At 45.1% G+C, this 12032-nt stretch overlaps 1 protein-coding gene across 1 annotated transcript; it reads right to left on the bottom strand.

Annotated features, from left to right (window-relative positions):
- Positions 1–900: 900 nt before the first annotated feature.
- On the bottom strand, positions 901–7295 carry LOC120464573 (E3 ubiquitin-protein ligase TRIM16-like). The gene is made up of 6 exons (XM_089128857.1): positions 6628–7295; positions 3393–3488; positions 3064–3297; positions 2534–2693; positions 2023–2106; positions 901–1811 (listed from the first exon to the last, which is right to left on the bottom strand). The coding sequence occupies exons 1-6, from the start codon at positions 7198–7200 to the stop codon at positions 1288–1290; spliced, it is 1671 nt and encodes a 556-aa protein (XP_088984983.1). The 5' UTR covers positions 7201–7295; the 3' UTR covers positions 901–1287.
- Positions 7296–12032: the final 4737 nt, after the last annotated feature.

Raw genomic sequence — 12032 nt, 5'->3', positions numbered from 1 at the left:
ATACAACCAACAGAACATTTAAAACTGAATCAAAAAGTTAAACAAACATCTTTAAGATGTTTTCTTTACATGTGAAATAAAGAAAACAGTTTCAAACTGAAACAGGAAGTGTTTCTGGACCAGTGTTGTTTACATCTTGTGAAATGGTCTATAGGCTTAAAAACTTGTTGGTTGCAGTGTCCTTATATTACTGATAAACTTTTAATTGCTTTTGTCGTTAACACTTTATTTTGATGGTCTCTTTTGAACATTCTGTTGACTATAAGTAACTATGCAACTACATGTCAACTTATTCTAATCCTAACCCTACCAGTCTACTAATCCTTTTCTAACACTCTAGTGAGAGTTAGCAGACATGTAGGTGCAACGTTACTTATAGTCAACACAATGTGTTAAAGGGACCATCCAAATGAAGTGAAATCCTTTGGTCAATTATCACAAACAAGCATTACTGTTCTGGTCACTTTTGTAAACACAATGTTTTATATGAACAATGGTATATAATTCATAATAAGAAGTCATTGTACATGGAGAATTGGGTTCGGCACAACATTTTAATTGTAAACCAGCTTATTGTCAAGAATAGGCAATTTTACACATAACCAAATTTTATTTCAAAATATGGTTTATTTAAAAAAAAAAAAATTCAACAGCGTAATTAAGGCTATCTAATGGCATAATATACAAAATCCTTTATTAAAAAATATATTTTTATTGTTATTTTTAAATTATTGTTGTTTTTTACTTTATCAAACGTTGTGAAAGTCATTTATTTCTTCTAGAGTTCATGATTTCAATCCCTTGTGACCCAATATCTGAAATCTTAGAAAGTGCTTCTTCATCCCTCATCTTCTGCATCACAACTTTCCTCACATTTTGAACTGTGATTGTTTTCCAGCATTATTTTCTCCACTACTAATGTCATTTCCACATCTTCACTCCTTACATTGTTCACAACCAGTTCTGTTATTTCCTTCAAAACCACACGATCCCCAATCTGTTCATTCAGTAATGAACCTGTGTTTGATCATTTCAACTGAGAGATATATTCGATAATAATAATATAAATAATTTGTCATTAAAAAAAAATGAATGAGATTTTCATCGAAACATTTTACTGTCTCTTTGAGGATGTGATACACACATTTATTCTATTTTATTTCAGTGAAGTTCATCAGTATTAATTTAATGAAGTATTCAATATTCAATCAGTATTAATTTAATGAAGAGGAAATAAGAGTCTCTATAGTATTATGGGTAAAATCTCTCTATATCTGTTCTGAAACATCAACACAATTTCACTGATCCAGGATAAACCCCAAACCCAGGATAGAGCGGCTGAGTGAATGTGGTCTGGACTGTGTGGATGAGGCTCATTGTGTAAGAGACGCTGTAGAAGGACAGAGTTCCTGCACTGTGATCCACACACACTCCTATTCTTCTGCTGACGGACTTTACAGGGAGACGAGTGTGTTTCTTATTGTGCCAGAATATGTAACTCGAGGAAGAGCAGCACAAACTCCAGGACTGATCATTACCTCCAAACACACACTCATAACCCGATCCCTTCCTGCTGATGCTCTTATATGACACTGATATCTCAACACGATTCCCAGTCCACTCAATCTCCCAGTAAGAGCGTCCACACACACTCTCTCTACACAACACCTGATGATACACATCAAATCTGTCTGGATGATCAGGATACGGCTGCACTGTGTCAGTGCCATTGTTAGTAATAACTCTGTTCCTTTCAGACAGACGGAGGCGTTTATGCACTGTGTTCAGATCCAGAGTGAGCTGATGGGAATCTGATGGAGAGAAAACACATCAGAAACAGGAATTATGAATCTGTCTGATCTTTTAATGTCTCTGAACTCTTCATGAATCAATGTTCAATGTATCATCAGTGTATCAGTACAGATGATCAGATATCCTGAGCAAATCCTCATTTACATGATCAATTATAAAACTCTTCTATCATGATTTATTTCTCCTTCTACAGGAAGAACATGAACACACTCAGTGAGTTTTCCTGCTTGTTTTCTAGTGACTCAAATTGTAGGAAGTCATTCCTGGTCTTGGGATTCATGTTGGTGAAAGTGACTGTGGAAATAAACAGACATGAACAGTGTGAAGAGAAATGACAAGATCAAATACATTCATTTCTAAGACGTTTCTAATCTGATATTAGATGACGTAGGACTCATTTCTGAGAACAGATTCATCTCCAGACGCCTCATATATAAAACACTCGTATCGGATTCAATCCCAAATCCCAATGGACTTCATCCTACAGTACGTCACACTCGTATATATTACTTCTAAACCATCAAGGGATGTTTGTGGCTGTTCTGTAGAGTTGTTGCACTTGAATTAAAGATGAACTGTGATTTATAAAGTGGGATGCATTTAGGAAAATTATTTGTGTTTATGGATGTTTTATAAATCACAAGAACATTTCAGAAACTGTTGCATGTTCAGATTTGGGCTCTTTCTCACACGTGTGTATAAAGGAGGCGCAGGACTTTACCTCCGTCTGAGATCTTCTTGATCTCCTCTTTGCAGAAATCCTCCAGTTTGTCTCTCAGCTGACGGACAGATTCTCTCACGCCATCAAAAGAGGAGAGAGAACCGAAGGGAACGTCGGGTTCGTCTGTAGATTCAGGAGGAGCTGAGAGAGACTGGAAACTCTACAGAAAACACAAATCAAAACTCATCATCTCCACACTTCAGCCAATAACCTGCACTATATCAGATCTGTGCGGCTCTTGTAGATTTGACTTCTCTTCAGTGACTCGCTTCAATCCAGCACTTTCACACAATCAGCTCATTTTTAATGGTCCGTTTCCCAGGGCTTTGTAAGTGCGTCTCTTTAAACAGAAGATGATCAGATGAGCGTCTGACTGATGATTATATGATAACACAACACTCGACTGAATCTGACTGAATTCCTGACAACATCTCAGTCAACGGCTCATTCTGCTCTCATCAAATGTTTCTCTGTCATAGCAGGATCTTGCTCAAGTCCACTATGAGCCAGTTCTCCTAGATCTCTGTTACCTGCAGGAACTGGATGTGATCTTGTGTGTGTGAAAGCTGCTCCAGCTCAGCGTCTCTCCTCCTCAGATCATTGATCTCCTGCTCCAGTCGCTCCAGTCGTCCTTCAGCTCGACTCACTGCAGTCTTTTCCTGATCTCTGATCCGCTGTGTCGCCTCAGAGCGGCTTCTCTCAATGGAGCGGATGATCTCAGTGAAGATCTTCTCACTGTCCTCCACTGCTGTCTGTGCAGAGCGCTGTTACACACACATCACAATCACACAGTGGCTTCAGCAGGACTGACCGAGTCCAAACTGAGACGTCTCACACTTCTCTTCTTCTCCAGACTCACCTTATGAGACTCCACATCCTCTCTCAGCTGATGAAGATCTTTCTGTCTCTGCTGGATTCTCTGACGGATCTTCATCTGCGTCTCCTTCAGCTGTTTCTGGAGGACAAACCAATGACAGGGAATGACTCATAAAACTACTGTCATACAAACATTAAAGTTACATGAATCCAGAATTGCTGGAGGTTAAAGATCTTGCATGGTAAGTTTTTACTGTCTGGTTCAAAACACAGATTCATGGTTTCCTGAAATGAATGTCAGCAGTATTTCATCAGTAACTATTTTTATATCATTAGTATCATCATTTACTCTTCCTCAAGTCACATTGAAAGTCAGTGGAACAAAACATTTTCAAGCTCCAAAACTGAGAAAAAACTAATTAAACAACTAGTGGTTAAAAAGAGGAGTACGCTAAATAAAATATGGTGACACGTCAATCATTGTGACCCACTTAGGATTTAAGTATATAATTTCACTAGTTCACACTTACATAAAATTAGAGAGAGAAAGTTTAATGCATATTTGGTGTGCTGTCCGGGGGAAGGGCTTCGAGCTCGGAATTCGGCCCGAACCCGTAGTACTCCCCCGGTGTGTAAGTGCTTATGACAAGAAATGAGGAGAAAGGGGTGGTAGAGGGATGCTGCAAAACTGCCAATGCAACGAGGTAAGACCGCTGGCTATATCTCTTCGTTGATTGCTCAGTACTCTTCTCTCATGTTAATTCTGTGTGTGTGCTCCTCCCGAACATTGTTAATAAAACATAATTTCACTATTTCTCACTTATATAAAATTAGAGGGAGAAAGTTTAATCTGTATTTCGCGTGCTGTCCGGGGGAAGGGCTTTGAGCTCAGAATTCAGCCCGAACCCGTAGTACTCCCCCATAAATGCCAGGTAACTCGGGACAGCACTCGTAAAATAAGGTAAAATTAACCCCCCAAAAAAGTGAAGGGCACGCAAAGGTATTTTCAGCTTAACAGTTCGACCGGGAGGGCTCTTGCAGCATCCGACGGGAGCTTGGATGCTCGCGGCATCGGACGGGTAAGCCCCGCCAGCAGTTGAACTGTAAGCTTGAGTACGGTGCGAGATTTATGCGAGCATGATTCAGGAACGAATTTAGCCATTCGAGCGGGAGGGCTCTCGCAGCATCGATGCTTGTGAATGATTCTGATCATTTTCATGACTTGTTCGATATCATGGTAATGCAGAGAATATTCTTCCGGTGGAATGAGACTGTTGATACTTGGAAATGGGGGGTTATGGGGGGGGGGGGGGGGGATCAATATCATGCGCTTTGTTCTTGAAAATTTTCTGGTAGCCACACCTATGGGGCTAATACGAAATTTATTAAACGGTGGTGATTCGAAATGGGCCGATCATAACTGATTCGATTTCTTTTTTGATTAGGTCATCTACAACTTCGGGCTCTGTCTGCAATCTGCGGGCACGACGTGGTGGCATGATTAACGGATCTGCAAATTGCACATGAAATGTTTCGGCATCCGAGAAAAACTCTGTCGAGGAGATTCCCAGTATCCAAAGCATCCCAATAAGAAGACTGATTTCATTGAGAAATACATACGGCACAGTTTGTGTTACGTATAAAAGTGACTACCTCCGTAGGACAGTGCGAGCTCCACAATGATGGAAAGATAGTCGTTCAACTCGCGCCGTCTATGGGGAAAAGTAGAGCATACGATTTCAGTATAGCGATTGAAAGCAATACAAAATTCAGCCAATGACAATGTGCGTGATGCCACCTGCGTGTTGTTTTTTAGGGTAACCGATATATCACCGTAGTCTGTACACTGCAGATTGGACTCTGATGGGGGAAACAAAGACAATAAAGAGCCCAAATCCACGTCGGCAAGGATTTGTGCTCTTATAATGTTCGTCACTGGAGGGGGTTCTGAGGTGACGGCGTTTGGAGGAGCTGGTTGAGGTGTTGCTGAGAAGAGAGAGAAGGCAGATCGAGCCTGAAGAGGGTTAAAGGAGGAAAGGGTCGGGGCTGAGGCCGTATGCAGAGGCATCCTCACGCAGAAATCGGTCCCTGGGCTCGGTGGAGTGAGGGAGAGGAGGGGGAAGAAATGACGTCGGCGTTTGTCCAGCTAGCGGAGGCATCCTAACACTAGGGTTAGCCCCTGGATCCAGAAAATGCTGATAGGGAAAAGGGTAAAAGGTAGGGAAGAAAGGAAATGTTTGAGGAGTTGATGTATGGATGATGTTGCAGACGGCTGAAGCTCGCCGTGCGGTGGTGGGAGGAGTTGTGGGAAGAAGTAGATCCGGGCGATTTTGAAGGCCTCCCACCGCGGGTTCTGGGCCCTGGTCTGAGGTGGCGTAACGCCGGGTCGGGGCCCGGCTCTGTGTAGGAGGAAGGTGGAGAAGCTGCTGAATGTGAGGTCTGCGCCCGGCGGGCCTTGCTCGCTCTAGCAGATGGAGTGGAAGCGGCAAGAGAGGGGAGAGTCGACTGCAAGGAGACGTATAGATTACACAATTCTGCTTTATTTAATCTTCTTGAAAATTTAACTTAGTATTAATTAGCGCTTGTCTCAGCCCTTTTACGGTCCATTTCCCTATGTCGGGGATAGTTGGATGGACCAGACTGGAGGTGGATGAGGAGGTATAAGACGAGTTTCTTGCCGATGGTGGTGAGGGCAGCCCTCGTTGTCTTGGTGATCGTGGAGAGGATCGAGAGAGCTGGCGACCCCGATTCGAGGATGGAGGCTCGATGTTGGTGTTAGAAGGATTATTCCTTGGAGCGGCGAAATGCGACGGCGGCTCAGCTATGATGAAGGAGTCGTCATCAGAGGGAAAGGGATCCAACTTAGACATGACAGCAAAAGGGTGGGGGCTAATGCTGCAAAACTGCCATGAAAGTTGACTCTCTTTAGTGCACTTATGTGACCTTTCATTTAATTAAAATTATATTATCTGCAAGTACACTTTTTTTAAACACACTTTTAATTTGAAGTACACTACAAGTGTATGTCAATACACTCCTTTCTTTAACCACTAGTTGTTAGATTACTTTTATGCTTTTTCTATTTTTTGGAGCTTGAGACGTTTTTATTCCATTGACTTTCAATGTATAAACTAAAATATATGAGACACTCTTCAAAATATCATATTTTATATTCCACAGAAGAAACTCAGTCAAACCGGTTTGGACCAACATGAGTAAATGAGTGAGTAAATAAAGACACTTTCATTTCTGCGTGATCAATCTCTCTCAGTTCATACCTGTTTCTCTGTCCTCTGTGCTGCAGTTGATACAGTGTTGTGGTTTTTATGTTCACTCTCTTTACACCACACACAGATGCACTGTTGATCAGTGATACAGAACATTTCTAGCTCTTTATCATGTTTACGGCAGATCATGTCCTGCAGTCGTCCAGTGGCATCAATCACTTTGTGTGGTTTACGAGAGGGAAATTCCTCATGACGGTCAAAATGAGTTTGACAGTAAGACTCCTGACACACCAGACAGGACTTGACGGCTTTGTGTTTTCTTCCAGTACAGACGTCACACTCCACGTCTCCAGCTCCAGCGTAACAGTCAGCAGGAAGTTTAGTCTTCTTCAGTTTCTCCACCAGTTCAGCCAGAATGGTGTTTTTAGCTAAAGCAGGTCTTGGACTGAAGGTCTGTCTGCACTGAGGGCAGCTGTAGACGCTCTTCTCATCCTCCTGATCCCAGCAGTTTGTAATACAGATCTTACAGTAACTGTGTCCACAGTGGATAGTCACTGGATCCTTCAGGAGATCCAGACACACTGGACACATGAACTCACCCTGAGAAAATCTGGCTTCTGCCATTTTACTGAATACAGAGACATGAACACACAACAGCTCAACAACACTTGAGTTTCTGTTTCTCTGAACTGAGGAGTTGAAATGGTTTCCTACTTGTATGTTTGAGTGACGTGTGTAAAACAGGGGTGTGTGTAAAGCAGCTTCCTCATTCCTGGTGAAGGAGAGTCACTTTACTGCTGTGTTGATGTGTCCTAGTAGAGTTAATCACATTGTAAATACGAGTTCTACCCGAAAGACTCGGGAGATAAATTGAAAGGCAGTATACATTTATTGACGGCACAGCAAGCATAAATGAATAAGTTCTTTGGCGTAGGCCCCGTCCTTAGCGAGCATAGCGAGGTAGGCCGAATCTGCATGTCCCGCCTGAGATGAAGGCGGGGGCGCAGCCGACCCCCAAAGAGAAGTGGAAAAATAAACCACGAGGACGGGGCCCACCCTCAAAGAACTGTAAATAAACAGACCAACCAGTCATGAATCCTTACGGTTCCTGAAATGAGAAAGAAAAATACATATGATATAATAATTATTTACAAGCTTATTTAGATTTATTGTATAGAACCGAGCCCATGGACCATCATGGTAAACATATAAACACGAGGTCAACTTGACCACGGCCTTGATAGACCACATAAACATGAAGTCGGCGTGACCACGCCTTGATAGACCACATAAACACCAGGTCAGCTTGACCACAGGCCATTATAGACCACATAAACACGAGGTCAGCTTGACCACAGGCCATTATAGACCACATAAACACAAGGTCAGCTTGACCACAGGCCATTATAGACCACATAAACACGAGGTCAGCTTGACCACAGGCCGAATAGACCACATGACACGTAGCGAGCTAGACATAGACACGGCCATAGAGCCACATAAAACCAAGACCACTAGAGGTCACTAGGCCGCGATGGACCTTAAAGGACAAGGCCACAGTAGGCCACACGGCCATGGGAGACCACAGAGACGAGACCGGGAGCCACACCGGCCGCTAATGCCACATGAAAGACAAAATCACGAAACAAGGCCACTAGACCAGACAGACCAGGCCACGAAGGACCGTACTGATAAAGCCACAATACCCTGCAAAGACCACGGCTAGCTGGTGGTCGAGGAGGATCGCATAGAGACAAAAGACAAGCGGAGACACGCGGGATGAAAACAAACACAGAGACGAGTACAGAGGGCTTTATCGATTGTGAAAATAAAACTACGCTCAAATAGATAACGTAGTACCACCACCACCAGTAGTTGCGAGAGGATTTACCTGGATTATTGATGGAGAGCTTGCTGAGCTTCAGTGATGATTTTAGAATCGGTTCTTATGTAGGATTCGAAAGCTGAGGAAGACCATCTTCCCATCATTTTGATGGCAGCTGTAGCCACTCCTTGTTCAGCTGCTGTGGTGGCTGCCCCAATCCGAAATGAATGACCAGTATAAAGAGTGGGGGATAAGTGGCAGCTTTTAAGGGCAGAAACTAAATGAGACTAAACCAGGTTTTGGAGAGAGGTGCTCCGTTAGGGAGAATGAATAAAGAGGCGTGACTAGAAGTAGAGGGACGAATTTTAAGATATTTAATCATGGAGAGATAAGGACAGAAATTATTGTTAATCTTTGAAATAGTTATTGTGACGCCCAAGCCTTGCGAGTCAGTCCTTGTCATGATAGAATCAAGGAAGCAATTGCAGTTAAACTCTTTTAATTATAAGTTTGACGAACACACAGAGACAGTCCATAAACAGGCAGAGATAGTGACGCAGGGGATCCGATGGTCCGGTGCAGAGTGCTGTGGTGAAGGTGGTGGTGAATCCAACGACGAACAAATCCAAATGACAGAGAACAAGGGCCAGAGCTGAATACGAATGAGCGAGACAGGAGACAACACACCGGGAACCACAAACAACGATCTGACAAAGGAGATGAGAAGTTGATGAGAATATATACACAAGAAGATTAACTGCAGCTGGTGGTGATGATTGCTGATGAGCGCTGATAGAGCGGCACGCCCCCCCATCAGCGCACACACACACAACAATAACAGAAACACGAGACGAGAAGTAGACATAGGATTTACCAACCGTGACAGTACCCCCTTCCCTAGGAACGCCTCCTGGCGTTCCCAGACTCCCTTACCTGCCGATTGTAATCATCGATAAGGGAGTGATCCAGGATGTCTCTGGCCGGTACCCAACTTCTCTCCTCCGGACCGTAACCTTCCCAGTCCACCAGGTACTGGAATCCGCGCCCCCTCCGTCTCGAGTCCAGCACACGATTGACCGAATAAGAGGGTTCCCCATCTACGAGACGCGGCGGGGGGGGAACCGGGACTGGCGGATTAATGCGAGCATAAAAGACGGGTTTGACTTTGGAAACGTGAAAAACGGGATGAATCCTCCTGTACACTGGAGGAAGATTCAGACGGACTGTCACCGGACTAATGATTTTGGTGACAGAAAACGGGCCAATGAATTTGGGTGCAAGTTTATTCGAAATGGAACGGAGTGGAATGTCCTTAGTTGAAAGCCACACTTTAGAACCGACGACGTATACGGGAGGTCTCCGCCGGTGGCGATCGGCTTTGACCTTGGTGCGCGCCCCCACTTGGAGTAGAGTCTCACGGGCTCTAGTCCAAGTGCGGCGACACCGCTGGACGAAGGCGTGGGCGGAGGGGACCGCGACTTCGGATTCCAGACTAGGAAAGATAGGTGGCTGGTAACCTACACTACACTCAAATGGTGATAGGCCCGTGGATGACACTGGCAACGTGTTGTGGGCGTACTCCACCATAGACAACTGCTGGCTCCAGGAGGAGGGATTCTTGGACACTAAACATCGCAACGTTCTCTCCAAATCCTGGTTGGCTCGCTCAGTTTGACCATTGCTCTGGGGATGGAACCCAGATGAGAGACTGACAGTCGCCCCCAGCAGTCTACAAAACTCTCGCCAAAATTTGGACACAAATTGGGGTCCTCTGTCAGAGACCACGTCCGTCGGGAGGCCATGAAGCCGAAAGACGTGGTCAATGACACTCACCGCTGTTTCCTTGGCTGAAGGTAATTTGGGCAAGGGAATAAAATGGGCCGCCTTCGAGAATCGGTCCACCACGGTCAAAACTACCGTGTGACCCTGGGAGGGTGGGAGGGCGGTGATAAAATCTAGCGCGATGTGGGACCAGGGTCTCGAAGGCACCGGCAGCGGTTGAAGCAACCCATCTGGGGGTCGATTGGAAGTCTTGCCTGTGGCACAAACTGAACAAGCCAATACAAAATTTCGAACGTCACGAGACATGAGAGGCCACCAGAATCGTTGCTTAACCAAAAACATGGTACGACTGACTCCTGGATGACAAGCCACATTGGAACAATGACCCCACTGGATGACGCTGGACCGTAAACTCTCCGGCACGAACAAACGGTTCGATGGGCAACGAGTCGGAGGCGTTACCCCTTCTAAGGCCTTCTTGACCTTCGATTCGACCTCCCATGTGAGTGTAGAGATGAATAGATTCTCTGGTAAAATGCACTCGGGAGTAGACGGGCGATCGGAACGGTCAAAAATGCGCGATAAAGAATCGGGTTTGATGTTTTTGGAACCCGGGCGGTACGAGAGTGTAAAGTCAAAACGTCCGAAAAAAAGAGCCCACCGAGCCTGCCTTGAATTGAGTCTTTTAGCAGTGCGAATGTATTCCAGATTCTTGTGGTCGTTCCAGACGATAAAAGGTACCCCCGACCCTTCTAACCAGTGACGCCACTCCTCCAACGCTAACTTGACCGCCAACAATTCTCTGTTGCCAATGTCATAATTGCTTTCAGCGGGGGATAAACGGTGTGAAAAAAACGCGCAAGGATGCATCTTCTCGTCTGAAGGAGAGCGCTGAGATAACACCGCACCTACCCCCACCTCTGACGCGTCGACCTCCACCACGAACTGACGTGATGGATCAGGGGTTATCAGGATGGGGGCCGAAACAAAGCGCCCCTTCAGTTTGGCAAACGCAGCTTCCGCTGCGTCTGACCACCTGAACGTCGTTCTGGGGGAGGTCAAGGCAGTCAGAGGCGCGGCTAGGCGGCTGAAGTTGCGAATAAAACGCCGGTAAAAATTGGCGAACCCCAGAAACCTCAGTAGGGCCTTACGGGAATCTGGACTTGGCCAATCTACCACAGCCTTAACCTTGTCGGGATCCATGCGCACTCCGTCAACCGAGATGATGTGACCTAGAAAGGGAACAGACTGTGCATGAAAAACGCATTTCTCCGCCTTGACAAAAAGCCCATTCTCTAACAACCTCTGAAGCACTTGTCGAACGTGTTGCACATGTTCCTGGAGAGACGAAGAAAAAATCAATATGTCATCCAGGTAGACATAAATGAATTGGTCGACCATGTCTCGCAACACGTCATTGACAAGTGCCTGGAAGACCGCTGGGCTATTGGACAAGCCGAAAGGCATGACCAAATATTCAAAGTGCCCCCTAGGGGTGTTAAATGCAGTCTTCCATTCATCCCCCTCCCTGATGCGGACCAAATGATAAGCATTCCTTAAATCCAGTTTTGTGAAAATGGATGCTCCTTGCAACCTCTCGAAAGCTGAAGACATCAACGGCAAAGGATAAGTATTCTTCACCGTGATGTTGTTCAGCCCCCGGTAATCAATACAAGGTCGCAACGATCCATCCTTCTTCCCCACAAAAAAGAACCCCGCCCCCGCTGGAGATGAGGAAGGGCGGATGAATCCCGTTGCTAGAGAATCAGAAATATATTTCTCCATGACCTCTCTCTCAGGAACCGAGAGTGAATATAATTTGCCCTTAGGCGGAGACGTACCTGGCAAT

The sequence above is a fragment of the Pimephales promelas genome, chromosome 3 (genome assembly GCF_988280905.1).
Source record: "Pimephales promelas chromosome 3, fPimPro1.hap1.1, whole genome shotgun sequence".
NCBI lineage: Eukaryota > Metazoa > Chordata > Actinopteri > Cypriniformes > Leuciscidae > Pimephales > Pimephales promelas.
Note: the sequence above shows the minus strand (reverse complement) of the source record. Positions and strands in the feature narration are given on the sequence as shown.